The sequence below is a fragment of the Serpula lacrymans genome (genome assembly GCF_000218685.1).
Source record: "Serpula lacrymans var. lacrymans S7.9 unplaced genomic scaffold SERLAscaffold_9, whole genome shotgun sequence".
Classification (NCBI taxonomy): Eukaryota; Fungi; Basidiomycota; class Agaricomycetes; order Boletales; family Serpulaceae; genus Serpula; species Serpula lacrymans.
In genome coordinates, this window is record NW_006763298.1 from 1,819,950 (window position 1) to 1,841,427 (window position 21,478).

The 21,478-nt window shown below is 45.0% G+C and overlaps 4 protein-coding genes across 4 annotated transcripts; 2 read left to right on the forward strand and 2 right to left on the reverse strand.

Moving 5' to 3' along the window:
• Nucleotides 1–3,023: 3,023 nt before the first annotated feature.
• On the forward strand, nt 3,024–4,073 carry SERLADRAFT_472177 (uncharacterized protein; the record flags this gene model as incomplete). Its single annotated transcript, XM_007320443.1, has 5 exons — nt 3,024–3,074; nt 3,141–3,332; nt 3,382–3,550; nt 3,616–3,661; nt 3,743–4,073. The coding sequence occupies 5 exons, from the start codon at nt 3,034–3,036 to the stop codon at nt 3,853–3,855; spliced, it is 561 nt and encodes a 186-aa protein (XP_007320505.1).
• Nucleotides 4,074–10,116: 6,043 nt separating this feature from the next.
• Nucleotides 10,117–10,838, reverse strand: SERLADRAFT_440006 (uncharacterized protein; the record flags this gene model as incomplete). The annotated part of the gene is made up of 3 exons (XM_007320444.1): nt 10,117–10,693; nt 10,748–10,759; nt 10,807–10,838. 3 exons carry the CDS (start codon nt 10,836–10,838, stop codon nt 10,117–10,119), a joined length of 621 nt encoding a protein of 206 aa, XP_007320506.1.
• Nucleotides 10,839–13,187: 2,349 nt separating this feature from the next.
• On the forward strand, nt 13,188–17,320 carry SERLADRAFT_450912 (uncharacterized protein; the record flags this gene model as incomplete). The annotated part of the gene is made up of 22 exons (XM_007320445.1): nt 13,188–13,355; nt 13,415–13,496; nt 13,558–13,652; nt 13,716–13,919; nt 13,980–14,133; nt 14,199–14,522; nt 14,605–14,764; nt 14,824–14,973; nt 15,051–15,202; nt 15,289–15,374; nt 15,464–15,566; nt 15,642–15,710; nt 15,786–15,845; nt 15,912–16,024; nt 16,092–16,162; nt 16,225–16,298; nt 16,383–16,469; nt 16,537–16,605; nt 16,678–16,746; nt 16,818–16,874; nt 16,935–16,977; nt 17,037–17,320. 20 exons carry the CDS (start codon nt 13,188–13,190, stop codon nt 16,841–16,843), a joined length of 2,316 nt encoding a protein of 771 aa, XP_007320507.1.
• Nucleotides 17,321–17,375: 55 nt separating this feature from the next.
• On the reverse strand, nt 17,376–20,512 carry SERLADRAFT_440008 (uncharacterized protein; the record flags this gene model as incomplete). Its single annotated transcript, XM_007320446.1, has 5 exons — nt 17,376–17,475; nt 17,534–17,568; nt 17,631–17,678; nt 17,735–17,959; nt 19,970–20,512. 5 exons carry the CDS (start codon nt 20,510–20,512, stop codon nt 17,376–17,378), a joined length of 951 nt encoding a protein of 316 aa, XP_007320508.1.
• Nucleotides 20,513–21,478: the final 966 nt, after the last annotated feature.

Sequence of the window (21,478 nt, forward strand, 5' to 3'; positions counted from 1 at the left end):
TAGTCCGCTGTTCCTTCTCTACAATTCCAAGCAGCATTTCCGCGCCAGCCCACCCGACACCATAAAGCACACGCAGATGGACGATACGAACAAAACATGATTCGAGGAGAGACTCTAGGGAAGGAGAAAGACTGAAAGGGGTAAAGTTTGTTTGTAACGAAAGGGGCATCGTGACAGGAGCTGGGCTTGTAATATCAGTTTGGATGGAAGCCTGCTGCACAGCTTGGTTCTGAGTAGACGAGGGTGTGGATAGCGCAGTAGTTGCCCGAGAGGCCAGAGATGCTACTTGCTGATGTCCCAAAAATGAATTTCCACCCCAGCGGACCGCGGCAGCGGGGATAGACCCAATATTCGGACCAGGAGCGTTATGCATTCCTGACAATGCAGACCCCTCCTTTTCATCTCCCATAACCACTTCCTTACACCATTCATCCTCTTTCTCACTATCCGAACCATCTACTGGCACATCCCTGGCCTTGAGCCCATGTTTTCGCATCGCGCTCGCAGCAGCCTCTCGATCAGGCTTTGTGGCACACCCAAGTCCGACTCTAAATTTTATTTCTTTCAAGTTGACATTAAAGTTCAGGCTCGTACTTCTAGTCGTTTGTGCGCTTAATCCGAATCCATCCAGGCCCACTTGTCCGTCCCATCCAATGGGAGCACCCGCAATCAGGAGAACGAGCCGGACACTAGGAACGAGGAGTCGGTTGTCCCATGCAAGAAGGGCGTGGGGAGGGATGCCAGTGGGCGGGGAATAAGTCTGTGTCGGTGCAGGAGAGGTAAAATGGGAGAGTGGTGAGGATGAGAAGGTGGAAGTAGATACGGGCGCGTTAGTAGAAACATGGGAACTGAGATTAGGGTTGAAAATGTGATGGGATTGTTGTCCAGGAACGACACCTGTGAACATGTGTGGTTGGAAAGCAGCACTGGGATTATGAAAGCCAGTGCTTGCACTTCCACTAGCAGCCATCCCAAACATCGATACCTGCGCCGGGCCACCGGTTAGAAACTGGGGGTGAGCGTAGCCCGGTAGGACTTGATGCTGCATCGGCATCGACATGACATTTCCCGCAAAGACCTGAGGATGTGGGCCAGACGTAGATGGAAGACCTGGGGGATACAAACTGCTGCCACGTCCAACACCCTGTATCGCCATCCCACCAGGTCCTTGTTGCGTCGACATCCCATTAGGAGGAATGGAGACGGTCTGTGTTGGGGGCAGCGAGGACAGTGATAAAGGAATCTGCTGAGACCTGTTAATGCGCCCTCTTCCTGTATTCGCAGTTCCCTTATTTTTACGACCTACCGCTTTACTTTTGCCTTTGCTTTTGTTGGCATTGGGCTCATTACCGTCGTCGATCATGTCAGCCATAGGCTCTTCACGCTCCTCTGTCGACGAAGCGGCAAGATGAACGATAGGTATCGAGGCTGTGAGATAATATGAGGCTGGAAGAGTAGCAGACGGTGCCGAGAGATTTGAGGAGAGATGTATGATACCGGGGGAGTAGCTTCCTCTACGGGTGGCTTCGAAATCGCTGATTATATCCGCGGTATCAGTACAACTTTATGCAACAACAACTAGACAGTTTAATATGATAGGGAGGGTTAAATACTCACCGCTTCATCGCTCGAAGCCTCCTCCCCACTTCTTCCTCCCCCGCCCCGTGTATTGATGATCCAAGATCAAAGTTGAGATCATCGACACCTATACCATAGTCGTAATCATAAGCGTCGTCGTCTGAGGACATGTTTGCGTCGACATCGTCAGCATTTGTCTCGTCGTCGCTTGTTTGACTTCCTTTCAAATGCCTCCTCTTTTCGTGAGCATCGCTCTGCGGACGGTCTGGACATTTCTCAGGAGATAAATCGCTGAGAATGTTTTTCACTGTGTCTTCTATTGTGCGTGCATCTTTCGTTGACAGATTTTCGAGGAGATGAGAGAGTTGCATGTGAATATGCGTAGAAACGGGAGATGAGGACGGGTTTGTGGTAACAGAACCGAAAAATGCATGGCTGCTAGGGTAATCGGATTTGTCTAACAGGAAGGAGTGTAAACGAGAGAAATAGTGAATATATAGAGTGAAACTAACCAGATACGAGCAAATTAACAGATGCTATGATTTGCTCTGCGACTTTGTCATTGAAAGTAACAATGTCAAAGTCGATAGAGCCTTCATCTTCTCCTGGCCTCAAGTCTATGAGAGGCAGTAGAGTGGATCAGATGAGACGATAGATCATAAAACACGGTGGCTACCAAGAACGCCACATGGTGCATACTGATGGGACGTACTGCGAATGGACAAGGCACGTACAGCGAGTGTGGTGCAACTTAGACTTAGCTCTTCAAGGTCTGCAATAAACCTCTTCCTGCCTTTCAAAGGCTTGGTCCCATTCGAAACACGAGGCGTAGCTGGAGCATCAACGAGTGGCACAGTTGAACAAGATGCAGTGTTAGGATCTACATCCATGCCAATACCCAAATCTATATCTAAATCCATCTTAACTTGCTTTGCGAGATTGCGAAGGAAATCCTGAGATGCTTGGCTGATGGATTGTGCTGGTGTCATAGTAGTATGAGTAAGAAAAGGCTCAGAAGAAGTGACAGGAACAAGTGAGGATATACCATGAGATTTTTCGTGGCTTTGTACGTTTTGAGCGCCTTGAGGGTCATATAGTGAACGTGTTTGAGGCTGCGCACTTACTCTAAGGCGTTTAAGGGTGCGGGGGTCGCTCAGGCTAGAACTGCTGGTGCTGTTGCCGGAACCAGTGAAACTTGCTTCAACATTGCTGTCGTGACAACAATGCCTCTTTTCAGGCTTGCTCGTAGGTTCCATTACCAAACTCTCACAGGGATTAAAAGAAAAGGAGAACGGACACATGGGCGTGTCTTTATATCATTTCGTGTTGCATTGACTCGAGGCTGCGCTGAGTTCGAAAGTTAATGAGTGTCATCGAATTCCGCGTAGAGTGTACCCACTCCACGTGACCACTATATGATCGAGTCACGAAATCAGTTCCTTCTTTACCGTCGCAATGAGTAGTCGACTGCCCAAGCTGATTGCATTTGATCTTGAGTAAGTCATAGCAATGTCGTTAGCCATTCAATCTAGTGTTCTGTCATTAATTCTCCTGCTCTACAGCTATACGCTCTGGGATTTTTGGATAGATACTCACATAACACCGCCTCTCACTGCCAGCCCAACTTCTGGTGCTCTTACAGACGCGTATGATACTCCAATCGAGTTCTATCCAGATGTACCTGCAATTCTCCATAGGCTGCGTGATGCTGGCGTTGTTGTCGCTGCATGCTCCAGGACGCATGCACCAACAGTGTTGGTACTACTTTTTGTGATGCTTACAGACACTGAGACTTTCACATAGAGCTAGAGAGGCACTTTCGCTTATCCAGATACCGTCAAAGCCAGGCTCGGATCCCGCAACCGTGAAATCCGCGATCTCTTATTTTGGACAACTTGAAATATACCCCGGGTCGAAATCAACTCATTTCAAAGCACTTCACACTGCAACGAGTTTACCTTACTCAGAAATGGCAAGTCCTTTTTTACGACGGCATGATATCATGATATTTTCGACCTAATGTCTATGCCACGCCAGTTATTCTTCGACGATGAGAGTAGAAATCGCGAAGTCGAGTCTTTAGGTGAGTGGCCCCCTTTCAATGTCTTGACGTTTCGTACAATGACATGGCTAAATCGGTATTCTTACTCTACACAATCTAAAGGTGTAACGTTCAGCCTCGTTCATTCTGGGCTTGATCAGCGTACCTTTGAGCGTGGTCTAACAGAATGGCGCAGAAGACACCTGCACGAAGTTGTTGAGGACGCTGAAGGCTAACTCCAAAGACATCTGTAATGACCAAGTTAAGCAAATCTGAAACGTTTAGTGGGAGGGAAAAGTACAGTTCATATGTCATATACCCACATAGAGTTTGTCAAAATTTCTTCTATATCTCTCTCTAGCATTAAAGTATCTCATCTCTCATGAACAACATATCTTAGTTTCTAACCTTCACCTTTGTCCTTATCGCTCCAGTATTTACTCCCCGGCAACCCATGTTCATTCCAAACGTGAGATATTTCATCTACGTCCATTTAACTTGGCGTATTGCATCTCGATTAGCGATGGGTTTATCCCTCAACGGCCCCCAAGTGCGGCGCACGTGGGAGCACGTTCTTGCTCGCTCGCTTTTTTGTGGCACCACGGGCCACGGGCGTGGAAGGCACCGCAGGCACCAGGCTCCTCCCCATCTACTGTTTCGAGGTTCGAATTTATCCTAGGGACATGTAGATTAGATTAGATAAATGATAAGATAATGTTTTGAAAGTCAGCTGAACTTTGATTCTGAACCTCTCCACAGCGGCTGGACTTTAACATTTGCAAAGCAAGTCAGCCACAGTGACTAGTGACCGTCAAGTGACGGCTGACTTCGAAAATAACCCACTCCAAAATAAATCCTGTCGACTGTCTCGAATTATCTGTGTTTTGACATTAATAGCAACACCTGTCGCTCCCACGGTTGTCCTGTAACTAGAGTGGTTAATGTGAGGCAACGATAAACTATAACAAAAACTAAACCTATCTCCTTCTGCACTTGCAGGGAGTAAGGGTTCAATGAGCTTGAGGTCGACAGACGCTAGTAAATATAGCGAGTAGAGGACTTTGAGAGGTAAGCTTCAAAGGTTCTTGTTGAGGAGTAAAGCGGGTAAATTCAGTAATAGAAAACTAAGGAGCCATACATGAATAGGTAAGGCTTTATATAGGGAACTGTCCGTTCCTCAGACCGAAAGGAGAATATGCAAAAAGTGGTCTGAGGAATTAATCAAGCAATAAGAAAAAGGGAGAGTAACTATTGTACGACTTTTGACTTGATTAATCAGCAGATGAGAGACTTGTACTAATTATAGAGGATTGTCACACGTGTTCAGGAACCGTATCCTCATGATGAGGTACGATCCTAAATAAGGCGTTATTAGTATTACCAGGCTTTACTAGGGCTTTGAGCTGGTTGGCGAGATGCCTACCAGCAGTCCCTACCCAGTGTGCTGGCTGGCTGGGGGCGATACCCAGTCTCTGATCTGTGATATAAAATGGTAGCGATGGTTAAGAAAGCCTGTGAGGGATATGAGAAGTAAAACGGCAAAGGATACCTCTAGCCCTAGAGCCAGAGGTGTAACGGGAAAAGCGTTCGAGAACCAAGACATAGCGAAGATAGGAAAATAATGAAATGGTCCTTACAGTTAATACTTCTCTGATGCACCTCTAATAAGAGGGGATAGGCACTTTGTGCTGCCTCTTTTATTAATCCTTGGTTAATTAGATAGACTCTGGAAATGGGACACACTGTCTTCCCCTTGCCAACGGAGTCCGGACCCGAGGGACCTGCACAGCCAGGCCAGATGGTATCATCAGTCACGTTACCTCCACGACGGCATCAATTTAACAACAAGGGGTAAATGTGGCATATGACGTTGATGCAACAACACAACATCGTTACATTGAGTCGTCACAATCTCCTCACCAGTGTTGCCGTCGCCATGGCCATCAACAGTGAACTATTCCTTTCCCTCTAACTGCACCTTCCCCCCCGCTTATGTCACAAAACCCATGGATATACAACCTGTGAAGGCTTCTGTTCATTGACAGCTTATGGGAACGCAGCTATGCGAGCCTATAGGCTGTCACTGCACAGGAGGTCATTCTAACACTATCACCCCAGTGCGGCGCATCTTTGTTGCTTCCACCAATGATGCAGGACACTTCCCCGCCCTCCGATTGTGAGGCAACAATAAACTATAACAAAAACTAAACCTATCTCCTTCTGCACTTGCAGGGAGTAAGGGTTCAATGAGCTTGAGGTCGACAGACGCTAGTAAATATAGCGAGTAGAGGACTTTGAGTGGTAAGCTTCAAAGGTTCTTGTTGAGGAGTAAAGCGGGTAAATTCAGTAATAGAAAACTAAGGAGCCATACATGAATAGGTAAGGCTTTATATAGGGAACTGTCCGTTCCTCAGACCGAAAGGAAAATATACGAAAAGTGGTCTGAGGAATTAATCAAGCAATAAGAAAAAAGGAGAGTAACTATCGTACGACTTTTGACTTGATTAATCAGCAGGTGAGAGACTTGTACTAATAATAGAGGATTGTCACGCGTATTCAGGAACCGTATCCTCATGATGAGGTACGATCCTAAATAAGGCGTTATTAGTATTACCAGGCTTTACTAGGGCTTGGAGCTGGTTGGCGAGATGCCTACCAGCAGTCCCTACCCAGTGTGCTGGCTGGCTGGGGGCGATGCCCAGTCTCTGATCTGTGATATAAAATGGTAGCGATGGTTAAGAAAGCCTGTGAGGGCTATAAGAAGTAAAACGGCAAAGGATACCTCTAGCCCTAGGGCCAGAGGTGTAACGGGAAAGGTGTTCGAGAACCAAGACATAGCAAAGATAGAGAAATAATGAAATGGTCCTTACACCGATCATCCCTTCCTGCCACTCATAGAACTGGTTTACACCATAAGGGCTCAACAGTACCTTCACCACTGTCACTTGCTAGCTCTCCCCGTCCTCCCTCCAATGTGCCGACTCCCAATGTTGTATATACCCAGACACATCAGAGAGGCCTGTGCATTGCCCAGTTATAGGAACGTGTACCACATGCACCTATAACCTGTCACCGCACAGGCATCAATTCTGGCATACAATAACATGTCCTGAGGGGTGTCGCTTTGAACACTCAACTGCTGTTGGGGACAATGGTCACCCATATTACATTCAATTCAAGCATGTCTAGTTGCTCTCACACTTCCCCCTCCCCAAGCCTTCTCGCCTCCCTTCACCCCACTCAGCTCCTATCACAGACATTTCTTCGTCTCATTGTTTCCATGTTTACAATAGGTATGATATTCATATGTTTGGGGTACATGGAGGTGAGTGTAAGGACCATTTTATTATTTTCTTATCCTCTCCATGTCTTGGTTCTCGAATGCCTTTCCCATTACACCTCTGGCTCTAGGGCTAGAGGTATCATCTGCCATTTTACTTCTCATAGCCCTCACAGGCTTTCTTAACCACCGTTACCACTTTATATCACAGATCACAGACTGGGTATCACTCCCAGCCAGCCAGCACAATGGGTAGGGACTGGTAGTAGGCATCTTGCCAACCAGCTCCAAGCCCCATTAAGGCCTGGATATACTAATAAACGCTTTGATCAGGATTGTACCTCTTTATGAGGATACGGTTCCTGAACACGCGTGACAAATATCTATTATTAGTACAATTCTCTCACCCGCTGATTAATCAAGTTAAAGTTGTACAATAGTTGTTCTCTTTTTTCTTATTGGACGATTTATTCCTCAGACCACTTTTCGTTTACTCTCCTTTCGCTCTGAGGGACGGACAGTTAGCTATATAAAGCCTTACCTATTCATGTATAGTTCCTTAGTTTTCTATTACTGAATTTACCCGCTTTACTCCTCAACCGAAACCCTTGAGCTTACCTCCCAAGTCCTCTACTCGCTATATTTACTAGCGTCTGTCGACCTCAAGCTCATTGAACCTCTTACTCCCTGCAAGTGCAGAAGGAGACAGGTTTCGTTTTTGTTATAGTTTATCGTTGCCTCACAGTGAGTACATGGAGCATAATGGGGCATATGGGGATCTATTACAACATAAGCCATCATTGGGCCTTCACTCATCTTGGTCAGAGTTTTCTCGGGACGACACAATGACCTCCACACTCTTTGGTTCCTGATGCTTCCTGTTGTAACAATGACTGAGTGTAATTGAATAGGGACAATGTGTACTTACGCAAGCCGCTCCTACAAAACCTGGTGCACTGTTGGCGGCAGTTAGCAAGGTCTTCTTGTTCGTGGACGGCTGAAATAATAATGAGATGAGAGAAGATTAATTTAACTCAATGCAGTACTTACTCTGATTTCGTGAACAAGCCCATTGTTTGAATAACATAGCAAGTTCGTCCGGGTCTCTCCCGACAACATCCTCCCAGAAGTCCATTGAGTTATTGCTTCCATACCAGGTGGGCGCCCCCAAGTCAAATATGTGACCGCGGGTCAGGAAGAAACAACCATAAGCACCTGTCCTTGCAGTGAGATTATTGAGCTGAAAACAAGAAGTCAGTGGGGATCATCAATGAAATGATGTCCGAGTCACTTTACCTCCTTTTCAATCCTATTTGCAGTTACCAGGACATCCCTTGCTGCCGCTAAATTGTTAGCACGGCTTCCCAAGGACTTGGTTTCACGATGATTGAGAAGGCGCCCACAAAGATCGTCACGTTCTTCTTTGCTTAGAGTAGAGGGATTGCAGGTTTTGCTGACTATATTCTGCAGCTCTTGTAGATGCTTTCTTTCACCGGCTGGGAGATCTTTGGAGTATATATTAGTATTTTTGTACCATTACTATCATATGAATAATACCTGTATTGATTTCTGTTGATTTTGCATGAACCATCGCGTTGTAGATATTTGGTGCACGGGTGTGTCTGTAATTACTTTCTGCACTGAGTTGTTTTTTTATATACTCAGTTGTCACGTTATGCTTGATTGCCAGATCTTCCATGCAAAGCTCCTGGTTGAGTCGAAATTTGTCAATGTCTTCTTTCAACCTCGCCTTGGTGAGTTTCCTATCTTTTGCAGAGATTTTGCGTGAAGCCTTTTCTGCTTCTGTAAGTGCATATGGTGCAGGTCGACGAGCCTATACCGGCCGCTCAGGGTTTTGACCTGCCCAAGTCAGTCGGTCTGGTTGCACAGCTTGTATGTGAGAGAAGGGGTGTGGGGGCGGGGCTGGAGGAGGCTGGGGTGCTGGTGCCGGAGGAGGTTGGGGTGCTGGGGCTGGAGGGGCAGTTAGCACTGGGTTTTTGAGGGGCTGCAAAGCCGCCAAACGGCTTGGTGATCTCTGCACTGTACTTGTTGTGGTCAGTGCTATGCCATTGCTTTGGGACCCTTTGTTTGCAAACGGTGGCTCTAGGAGACGTGGGTCAATCATCTCAAGAGGGATAGTAGGAGGCCTAATGTCTCCCTGAGGTACCGAAGATGGCACCAGTGCAGGACCTGGGCCATTTGTTGGGGGGGGAATGAGGGGGATACGAAGAAAAAGATGGGAGCAGCAGCACAGGTGCTCTTGGATATCCTGCAAAGCCCTCACAAGTTCTCCAATGAGGGGGTTGTGTTCCAGCAGGATTAACGGGATCTCTCCAGTCAGGGAAAATAAAATGAGACATGTAGCACAAAACACAGGAACAGAAAATGAATATTTTATAAAAACAAATCCTCGACTGCTCCTATAAAAAAAACTACATCAAAGTTCATTATTACAAAGATCATGCAAAATATAAAGTACGGATAACTGCCCTAAGCACATGCTTGAACATAGTATGCTCACCTGCCGAGATCACGTGTAGTCAGATTGATGAAGTATGTATAGTTCCCTGAGTGTTGTGTTGTTGGTTTGGCCTGACTGCAAAGAGTAATGAAAGTTGTCACTAACATCATGTAATCAACTCGCCAAAAATTCTCTCCCTGCCCTCTTATCCAGACTAGAAATCCGCATACAGGTTGATTGCATGGGGCCGAATGCATCCGATACAGTTGCGGAGAAACAACAGTCACTAATACTCAATATAACACCACAAATTTGACTCACCAAGTATACGTCAAGGCAGGAATCTATGAGGGGAAACATAGAGTTATTGTAGAGAGATTATATGACAAATTACCTGGAAATGGAGTGTCAGTATTGTAGAAAATTAACAAGAAACTCACTGACATAAATTTTATCTAGCAGGCCTCATGGTGGCCCGCAATTGGATTTGGTGATATTTAAAATGAATGTACAAGGCAAGTCTAAATTCCATCCAAAGGCATCACAGCACTGACGGGAAATTAGACATACCTTATCAGATTCACGCTGACCTGTTGATTGATGACTTAATAATCAGCTCAGACTCAAACGCGTGGGTGGCATCACGCATCAAGGCTTCTCCCAGTCATCTGCACCGGTCCGGCTTCCTGTGCGCCTTCATCCTGTGGCAAATCTCAAATCCAAGTTGAGTGCAAGAGAGAGAGGAAGACAAAAATTTCACAGATTGTTGTCAGGTGTACATCTATCTGCTAAAAGTAGATCTACACTGATGCCTATGTACTTGATATCTGACACTTTGTTTGGTGGTACAACAGCAGCATACTCTTCCAGTTTCAACTCGAAAAACCTGACCTCCGACATTAGCGACACGATCATCTCAAATATCCTCAGACCGACGGCCATCAGTTCTGTGGGTGCAGTTCGCGCTAGGTGAGTCAAATTAAACAGCTTTATCCTCCCCAAAATAACCCTCCCAACACGGATATGCTCATCCCATCTCAGAAACAAATAATCAACCACCAGCTGTCCTTTTGCTCGAGCAAAGTCAAGCTCTCTGTGAAAGTGTTTGTTCCACCCACTTTGAGGGCCCCACTCTATTCCCCAAGCTCCAAATGCACACTCGATCCCGACAAAATCCTTCCTGATATCCTGCCAGCCAAATTTGCTGGTTACACGACCCTCCGGTGAGTCTGAACTGGTGATCGCCTCAGCTCCATTGATTCCACCTGGAGTAGCAATCTCGGGATTGTCTGACTTGTGAACTAGGGTGACCTTGGCTTTATCATTGCGTTTTCTTTTAAAGGTATGTCAGCAGCTTTATAGACATATACACAGGATATCAACTCACTTGTCACGATATCTGTGGTATGATCAGGCCAAAAACTCGACATTCAAAGCATAACATACTCACCGTGCTGAACGTTCCCTCGCCTTTGCATTTTGGATTGCAAAAACTCTATTTAGACAGTTCACTGGGGCTATCGCAGTATACAAGGAGGACACTAACTTGGGATTTGAAAGCCATTTTTTTGTAGCAAGAAATTGCTTTTCTTTCTTCTGTGGTGAGTCTTGCAACATATGTTTTGTTGTCCACTCGCTTGTGGTCGTGGCTGACATATAATTGCAGCAATAGTATCAGCTTGGCAAAAAAAAAAACAAGATCAAAGTTAGACTCGCGTAGATCCAGAGTTATATCAAAATATAGCGTACTGTTCACTATAGCTGTAACATAATGTACAATCCAGTGTATTTTGTAGCCCACTAGGAATATAGGTGTCAATAGTATGATTAGAGAGCCTTTTTGGATGTCGTGAGTAATATTGACATCCCAGTACATTGAACACGAAAATTAATAAAACTAAGTGAAACTCAGCCGCTGCCCAAGAGGCTATAGAAACGACATTATTATTTACCTAAGTGAAACTACAATAGATTTTAGTTTAAGGTGATCTCTAATAAATGTAATGTAACATACCTCAGCCGCTGCCCGAGAGGCTATAGAAACGACTGAGGTATTCCTATACTAAACCCCCTACTACTTATAGTTGGAGGTGCTACTCACTACAGTATAATGACTCCTAGGAGTACAATTGTGCTCCTAGGAGAACAATGGTTACTCCATGGAGTGGTGGCTATGCTCCATGGAGAACAATGGCTGCTTCGGCGGAGACCGGGTTTATCCGGTTTTGTCAAAAATACCTATCACGACAATTTTCAATAGCCTTTGATCTCTTTCTGGAGATCAGAACTCAAGTCAATCAATGCGTACAGAAAGCTTGTGGTCGGGATACCCCAAACTGGCGGCTCAAGCATGCTTGTCCCGCATGCACATACACACTCGAGGATGAACCCACAATGAAGTTCAAGCTTCTATACGCAATGGACGGAAACGACTCGCTCAAAAGAGTCATAAGGCACACTTCAACTGATCATGATGACAACGGGCCAGGACAACCATGTGAGCTACTGACGACTCAAGAAGTCCACGGGGACCATTACTTAACCAGAGCTTACGTTGATAAATGGGCCATTGAAGCACTTGAAGATCTATTGGGTGAAGCTCAGAGTGCAGTGAGTTTTCTTTGACTACATATGCTGTGTTACGAGGATACAACACTACGGGCCTCACGGAAACTGATATGCCCCATTTCCGCCATTACCTTCTTAGTCAAGTCTTAAAAATGTTGTCGCACAATGTTTGAAATCCTGTATATTAGAATCAATATCTAGGTGTCTCTTTTTCTCATTTTTATGACCAGTGGTTAAAACAATAGACTGAGCTCAAGTGCAAAATGTGAATTTAGGATGGAGATACATGTAATATAAGATGATCAGCTAGTGACCAACCTTGGGACGAGTATCAATAACTATGGGGTTATCCTTTTGTCTTTTCAAGTTGTTGGTCCGATTAGCCCCAATACATGGTTTGAGCTTGTTGCATCAATTGCTGCATCTGTTTGGGAGGAATGGTTTGCACAGCAGCAAGAGAAGAAAGCAGTTTTGAATTGAATCCCAATGTATGGAAGCTTTGCCCATCATATGGTACACTCACCATTATTATCTGACCAACATTGCCAGCTGTAAGGTGACCTGCAAAATAATACTCTCAAAATGTAGTACCACCACCGTCATGTCCTAAACTTAGCTCATGTGGACCAAATCGGACTTGGATCTCCCGGAGAGTCAGTGCTTCACTAACACTAGTCTTTTCTATTGAGGCCTTTGCATCCAATCTCTTTCAAGTTTGCTATCCACTCAACTCAGACGTCCACTTGTACTATAACAGTGCTAGTTTTGGGATCAACAGTGGTAGGCTCAGCCTTGGGAATCAAATACTACTACTAATGTCAGTGCTAGTAGTTCGTCCATCTTCACATCGACAACCCAACCTTGGACCTCAGCCTGCAATCAACATCAAGTTTTCGCCTAAGTACGTCTTTGGACCCTCGCCATCTGCCTCTAGACAGCTATAGTCGGAGTGCAGACTCGGCTTCGCATCTGCTGCCTACGTTATTCTCTTCCTTGTTTCTTACCCTGTAATCGGAGTGCCAGTGATCATCGATGATGATACCCAGAGCTTTACGTATCACACTATCATATGGAATGTAAGCGACTACTCGGCTCCGGGAATTGTCTTACTTCGGAGGCGATTACTGCTGCATAATCATTGGTAGTGTAAGTGCTACTTAGTTAGCAAGATATAATATTGACTGTCGTAATTCTTGAATTAGGTCGGCGACTGGAGACTATATACTACTCTTGGCTACAGCTCGCTCGACTCGTCACAAATGGCAAAATGCAACATAGATGCAATTCAAAAGGACGCGATTGCATTCGAGAGTCAGCCTGAAGATGTGTTAAGCCAGGAAAAAGAACTGGATTCGGAGGTCGCACACAGCGGCATAGAAACCCCCACAGACAAAGTCATACATGGCGCAGAAGAAATCACTCGGGTTGTAAGTTCCTATGCTTTATGATTTGCGCAGCGTCGCATTGACTGTTTCCTCCCAACTAGATCATATCTCCGGATGACCAACCTCATCTTCCCACTCTCACCTTTCGTTTTTGGGTCCTTGGTATCGGTTTATCGATTTTCGGTCAGTTCGTGTCCCATCTACAACTCTTTATCGCTGACATAATGCTCATCAATCTCTTCAGGTTCGGTCCTCTCAGAGATCTACTTCTGGAAACCTCAGAACGCAACCGTCAGCAACCTCTTCCAGCTCATTGTTGCATATGTTCTCGGGAATGCAGTCAGTCGAGCATTTTGCGCTTCCCTATATACTTACATACTTATATAGTCCCCTATCCTATAGATGCACTATGTTATGCCTTCCAAAGGTATCTGGCGGTATCTCAACCCAGGGCCATTTAACATAAAGGAGCATACTTGCATCACCATGATGGCTTCCACCGCTTCTTCTTCCGCTTTCGCCATCGGCGTCATTGCCACCCTCGATCTCTTCTATAACATAAAGCTCAACCCCGCTGCCGCAATTTTCCAGAGCTTCGCCTCGCAGGTATGTGCACAGACGATATGTTGCATCTATTGCGGTCTGTCTTATTACGTTTACATATAGCTCATTGGATATGGATTTGCGGGAATATTGCGATCACTTTTGGTCTGGCCGACTTATGCCCTTCATCCAGCCAATATACCTTTGATATCCCTTCTTCAATCGATGCACTTTGATGGCCTGCTAAACAAAAAGAAAATGCAATACTTCTGGATCGGTAAATTCTAATAATCGCTTTACTCCTTGTTCCCTTCACCACTCACCCCACCCTGCTTCTCACAGTGTTTACATGTATCTTCATCTGGGTAAGAATATCAGTCTCTTTCTCCATTCCTTCCCACTTATTTTTCTGTCCTGCCGTTCAGGAAATAGTTCCTACTTGGATTTTCCCCCTCCTTACATCCTTTTCCGTCATTTGTCTTGCCGATACCGGTCAGCACACTGTTGTTCGCAATCTTTTCGGTGCAGGTTCCTCAAATGAAGGACTGGGCCTCTTTTCTTTCGGGTTTGATTGGATGCTTATAACCCAGGCCTTCCCGCTCTACTGGCCACTTCAGACGCAGGTGTCCTCTTGGGTTGGAATAGCTTTGTGTTACATACTTTTGAGTATGTCCTCTCGCATTCTATTCCCTCTCTAGCATGAAGATCTAGATGACTCATGTTTGATACCTGTGCTTCTGCTTTGTAGTGGGCTGCTATTATGGCGACGTGTTTGAAGGCAAGTCAAGAGGCCTCCCATTTCTGTCAGCATCGTTATTTAGTGGAAACGGTTCGCTGTATGACCAAAGCGCTATCCTTACACCCGCTAACCAGCTCGACGCTGTAAAGTTCGCCGAGATTGGCCCTCCGTGAGTTCCCTCTCCTCTTGTGTCACCCTGTTTCCTGACGTGGTATTTCGCTACTACAGCTACATGACGACAACGTATGCAATCTCTCTCCTTACAGCTTACGCCGCCTTGGGTGCTGCCTTTTCGCATGTCCTGCTGTGGCATTGGAAAGAGTTATGGATGGCATTCAAGGGTTTCAATTTCCTCAAATCTGGTCAGGACTTTGATGAGTGCGTTGGACACATCGAACTTCCTTTCGACTGGAAGCTATTAGCTGACAAATACCCCTTCATCTCCTTTTTCACAGTGTCCACTACCAGAAAATGAAAGTCTACAAAGAAGTCCCACAGTGGTGGTATGGTCTTACATTCCTCGTATCCCTTGCGCTCGCCATTGGAATGGCATATGTCGGGCTAGAAACCCTGCCTTGGTGGTCAGTCATACTGTTTACCGTCCTGGGTGCGTATTCTTATTCTGGTGTTCTCCGTGTACAAATCGTACTGATCAAGCTCTTTGGTACACTTGATCCACTCCATGTCCTGCAGCTTTTATCATTTCAATCATTCTTGGTTTTATTTTTGCCGTGACAGGGTTTCAAATACCTACCTTTGGTGTTGTACAAGTTATTGCCGTGCGTGTCTTTCTACCTCAATTTTGATGTTTTCTCTTTCTGTTCTTGTATATTTGTTCACTCAATGTCGATTATATTCCTATGTCCAGGCCTATGTCCACCCACAACAACCGATACAGAACATGTATGCGAAGCTATACGGCTACAATACTGGATATCAAACTCTCTACATGCTCGCGGACCTGAAGCTCGGTATGTCTAGTATATCATGCCTTCGTTAATACTCATTCCCAACGAATAATGGTCGGCTTTACCTTCACTCATTAGGTCAGTACGCTAAAGTTCCCCCAAGAGCAACTTTCATATCTCAGATTGCTGGCACAATTCTTGGCGCTGGTATGTCCCTCCTTTGACCTTAGTTTCTTCTGTGAAGTCGCTATGGAATCTCATGCTCACTTCGGTGTCCTGTAGGATTCAATTACATTTTGTACAAGTCTATCGTAGACGCACACCGTGCTGATCTGATCAATCGTGAGTCCTGAACATCTTTCTCATTTCATTCCATTTATATTTCCATCTTCGACTTGTATCCTGAAGCAATTGGTACACGTATATGGTCAGGGTGGAACTCGCAAGATATCAATTCCGCTGCGATTACCTGGGGTGCACTATCCAAAGAGCTTTATAGTCCCGGAAAGATGTATTTCCAGGTATTAGACGTCTTGCATCATCTGAGAGTGGATAACAGGACTTATCACCCCTCGTGCGCATGGGTAGATCCCGATGGGTCTTCTATACGGCTTTCTCGCACCCTTCCCGTTATACTTCCTTCACAGACTGTTCCCTAAGTATGTACTGTCAGCTCTTCATGTCTGTGTCTAGCAGCTAACTTGGAACTTCAAAAATATAGACAAAAGATATGGTCCTATCTCAATGTGCCTGTCATTATCACATATTTGGGCTGGCTTACGTATTCAGTGAATGGTATGTATCCCCAACATCTTTTTCTGGCAGCCTCTTGTGGTTAGAATTTGAAATGAGCTGATGGCTTATACGCTTTTTTTGTAGGGGCATGGTGGCCTGGGTTTGTTATTGGCTTGTGGACGCAATGGTGGGTGAGGACGCGGAAACCAAGGTGGTACAACAAATATAATTGTACGTGCTATTGTCCACTTTCGATATTGTAATTGGGTGATTATTCGCTGAGTCTTCACTCTGCTAGTCCTCACTTCTGCAGCTCTGGATGGTGGGTCATCGATCGTGTATTTTATCCTCAGCTTTGCGGTATTTGGTAGGTTCTTTAATTCGCCTGTGGATGTACTTGCACTGATCTTGCTTGATTTCATCCCGTCTATGGGAACAGGTGCGAGTGGGCAGGGTATCAACTTTCCATTCTGGTGGGGTAATCCAGATCCAGCTATGATGAGTGTTGGTGAGCAGCTTTTACGTCTCGTGCCTACTTTTCGTTCAACTCAAGACCTTTTTGTATCCATTTGTGTGTAGATCACTGTGCAATGAGCTCGGGATGATGCAAGGCCACCATACTAGGAAGGTGTAGTAGTTAGTTGACCCGTGCGTTTTGATGGGCAATGTTTTCTCCTTAGTTATACTTCCGTTTAGTTTTATAAACCCTCGTAGCAACGACTGTTCACCCCAGAGCTTCGTGGGTGAGGATCTTATACCTTTTTTGTTTCTTATGATGTACTTATACTTCGCACCTAGTATTTTGGTTTATATTAGATCTCTCTGAATCTGAGGAGAGTCAAACGACATACCCACACTGGCGATAGCACTGTCCGCGAAAGCATTTGTCAGACATGGGGATGCATGAGACGCCGTTCTATGCATACACAACGACGTCAGCTTATCGATGTAGTAAGAGGTCATCTTACAACTTTGGACTCATGTTCTTATCAAGCAAGGCAACGACATCTGATATCAATTCGACAAATACATGTATAGGTTGTGGCGCGGCATATAACTCTGGTAATACTAGCATTGTCACGGTATGTATCAACCTCTCCTGCCACCACACAATTCTCGTTGTCAAGAAGACTGGGGTCACCCAGGCCTGTGGAAAGGTGACTCGACAGTATTTTCCACCAATACTCGCAACAACACGATCTTGTCTCCAACCAACTCGAAATGACCGTCGAACTTCCTGCGGGGACATGTATGTTAGATGCGAATTTACTTTGAGGTACGACTTGTCCACTCACTGCACATCTCCAGTTGCTGGTATTAGGGTTTCAGCCTGTCAGACAATCACAGAAAAGGTCATGTGGTTGTTTGATAGAGTAAGTTGAGAAAACTTACGCGAATGGACACCTTTCCAAGACTCTCGATCACGTCCAGCACAGTAGTCTGATGAGCCGCTGATGTTTATCAACTACGAGCATCAATAAACACGAGGCCAATACCTTCAGCGCAGAGAAATGAGGTGAGATGGTGTTTTCACTGAATTTTCGGTACGCATCTTTGTCGAGTGGACCGTGACTCTCAGATGGAGCATCGTAAATGAATTCATCAGAAAGCAAGTCACAGCAAGCGCTGATGTCGCCGCGATCAACAGTTTCGATAAATGCTAAAACAGTGCGAAGTTGACCTGAAGGTTGATCGGTCATTCTACAGTAAGCAGGTGGAGCCTGAGAGTGATTCACGTCGAGATGGTCAAAATCATATTACACTACTTATAATACGAGTAGTGGTTGGTGAGTTTTGTATATTCGCTTCCAACAATGTCCGCATAGGGGCCGGCCCTTCTGAAATAAAATATTTTCCTGAAAATAATTATCTATGTAATTATGTCGGTTCGCGAATCGATCGCTTGAATGTTGTCGATTACAGCCATTTGCTTCAAAAGGACGACGTGCGTCTCGTAAGGAGTCGTTTAAACCTGGATCTCTAGCTTCAAGCTTGGCCACATCAGGTATGGCGAAGAAACTTAACCGAAGCACTACATACCTGGATAATACTCATACCCATCCTGCTCGCTTAGCTCTCCGCTTACATCATTTCTACGAGGGCCCATCAGGAAATCGGTGAAGATCACCCTTGGCAGCAACATCGAGAGGTTCCCACGCACTACTAGATGGGTTTCTGTGCAGTGGGGAATATATCTTAGAGACTACCTCTTGAACGAGGCTTACCCTTACATCCTAGTTGGGATTTTAGAGTCTGTAGCCTTGTATGTATAATATCTTCAATTAACATGTAGAGGGTCTTGATCTCCTCGTAGGAGGCTCAACTTGTTTGGGTATGTCAAATTGTACAAGACTGTCTCGGTATAGCGCGCCTAAGAGCATTTTAGAACCCTTATTCTGAAGCCTCACCAATGATCACTGTTGTCCGAGTTCACTGTATTTTTTTTTTTTTTTTTTTTTTGCAAAACATGATATTTTATTTCAGAATGAGCCTCGAGCATAAGATACATTGAGCACATCGACACAACAAACATAGTAAGTAGAGCAAGCTAGCAACTATATAGTGCAGCCAAGAACATAGGGGAGGGGATAATACGAGATGACCACGCCCAACTAATGCTCTTTGGGGCAGTGCTGATGACAACTTCCACCTGCTTTCTCTTTGACAAAGCCTGCTTTTTTATGCTGGATTCCTTGTCATCATCGCAGCCGTTTCCTTGAGGCTCACAATCAGGGCTAGCGGGAACTCTTGGTTGACGCTGCACACTGCGCTTTTGTTTGTTGACACGAGGTGCATCTGTGTCATCTTTACACATACACCTTTGCGGTCGGCCGTTTGGTTCGCAAATTTCCTCCATCCGAATTTGTAATGGGAGCTAGATGGGGGTGCGACACCTAGTATGACAGGCTGGGTTGAGTTTACTAGTTGGGCTATAGAATATGTTTGATAGAATATTGCTAGAATAGCTAACAATGTACCTTTTATTTTAGGGTCTGCCTGGAAGTACAAACGGTCTGGACCTTTGTCTTGAAGGCTCTTGACAAGCCTTGCATGTTCTGTGAGTTTGAGGTCCGAGACACCCTTCAGTTTGGTTGTTGCTGAATATTGTAGTAGCCTGATGTTGTTGCCACTGAAAGAGAGTTATTCATTCTCCGACTCCGGAGTCTCAATTACATATTTGGATTATCTAATACTCTCTTCCTTATCTGATTCCTGTGTTGGCCTACTCCAAGCATACCCCCCCTCAAAGCTAGCACACCCTCATGCTACCTCGTCTCTAATCCTTCAAATTACCCCTGCACTTTGTTATTTGTCGACCGTCCCTCCTTCACTCCTGCACTCCTGGTCCTTTCTTCGTCTTCCACACCCTCTCTTCTTCCATTCCTGTCTTTTGCAATCTTGGTTGATTTCTCCTAGTTGTCGTTTTTTCTTTGCTCCCCCTGACTTCCTCCTGGCTGTCGTTCCTTGTTGCCTCTATACTCTTTTTCTTCTTCCACATCTGTATGTCCTTCCATCCTTGTTACTTCATGGTTTTGTATATTCTGACCATTCTCTTGTTTTTGTTTTAGCTCAGTCCCGTTGTTGGGGAAGAATCATCTGATTCTCCTTGCATGTACTCTGATTCCTGGCTCCTCTCGTTGCTGATCCAACCTCTTCACCAGGTACAAATTTTCCCATCTTTCTACCACTTTCAACGGTCCTGACCACTGCACCATCAGTTTTCTACTCACTTTGTGAGTATCCTCTTTCCCAATGTACATTTGGACTAATTGTCTTTCTTCAAACATTACCAGTTTAACTTTTTTGTCAAAAATAGCTTTCCGTTTCCCCGCATGCTCCAATGTCTTCAAAAATACTTCGGCTCGGAACCCATCGACAAATGCCATATGAATCTCCGTCAACTCTATATTGGCTGTTGCTGTTCCGTCTTGTGGTGCCTTTGGTCTTTCAGCATCAGTAAGAACTATACCCATTAGGAGTTCTCTAGGGCTAAATCCAAGCGATGGCAGCACTCTGCTGTTCATTTGAGCTATTGCGGTTGTCAATTGTAGTGGCCATTTTGCTGGAGTTTTATCTATATCAAAGTCAACTTCATCCTCCTTGTATCTCGTAGTACATAGTTGTTTCAGTTGTCCTATTAGTATTTTATTTGCATCTTCGATCAGTCCATTGACCCATGGTGACCGTGCGGGTGTTCGTATGATTTCGATGTTTTCTTGTCGGCACCATGTCAATACTTCTTTGCAATCAAAGTGTGATCCCCTGTCGGTCATTAGTTGCTCTGATGTTGTGTATCCTCTTGATATCTCTGTCAACCCTTTCACTGTTGACTGTCCGGTTCCTGGGTGCTTAAACATGAACACCCACACAAAGCGGGAAGACACATCAATGCATAACAACACTGTTTTATATCCTCTGTGTCCTGCAGGCAATGATAGATAGTCAGCTGCCATCAGTTGAAAGGGACGAGATCTTGTAATTGGACTTAACAGCGTGTTTAAATGTCTTGACCCAAACACTTCGCATTTTGTACACTATGTTATTGCTTTCATCACTTCTTTACGCATGTTTGGCCAAAAAAACATGCATCTCAGTTCTGCTTCACAGAGATCTTGCCCAAAATGCCCTCCATCTTTGTGACAAGCTTTTGCTTTCTCTCTCCCTTCATTGGCTGGTATGCACTCTACTCTTGGTGCTCATTCTCCGTTTTTACCTGCCACTTTCCATAGCTGAATCCCTTCAATTATGTATGCTGTGGCTCTTGCTTTTACTGATTTTTTTCTTCCACAACCACACTCCTTTGGTGCTGTTAGTGTTGCCAGCCATTCAACAACCTCCACAAAGTATGGGTCGTTCTTGTATCTCTGTATCACTCGCTCCATTTGTACGTCTGGTTTGAGTAGGAATAAATCATTCTTGATTCCTGTCGTGTCCTCCCACTTGGGTGAGACCATATATTTGTGTCCATTTTCTGGTGTATCTTGCTTGTTTTGCCATATTCTGCTCAAACCGTTGGCTTGATTCAATTCTCCGTCTCGATGAGTAGCTTTGACTATGTCCCATCCTATAAGGGTGTCTTTCCATCTAGCATGCACTGTTGATAGATTCGTGTTATTTAGTGTATCTTTCAAAGCTTGACAGTCAATTACGATTTCGATTAGTTGTCCATGTATATATTTCTTAAATTTTCCAAGTGCGAAGTGTAATGCGGCAAATTTGAGCATGTATGGAGAGTATGC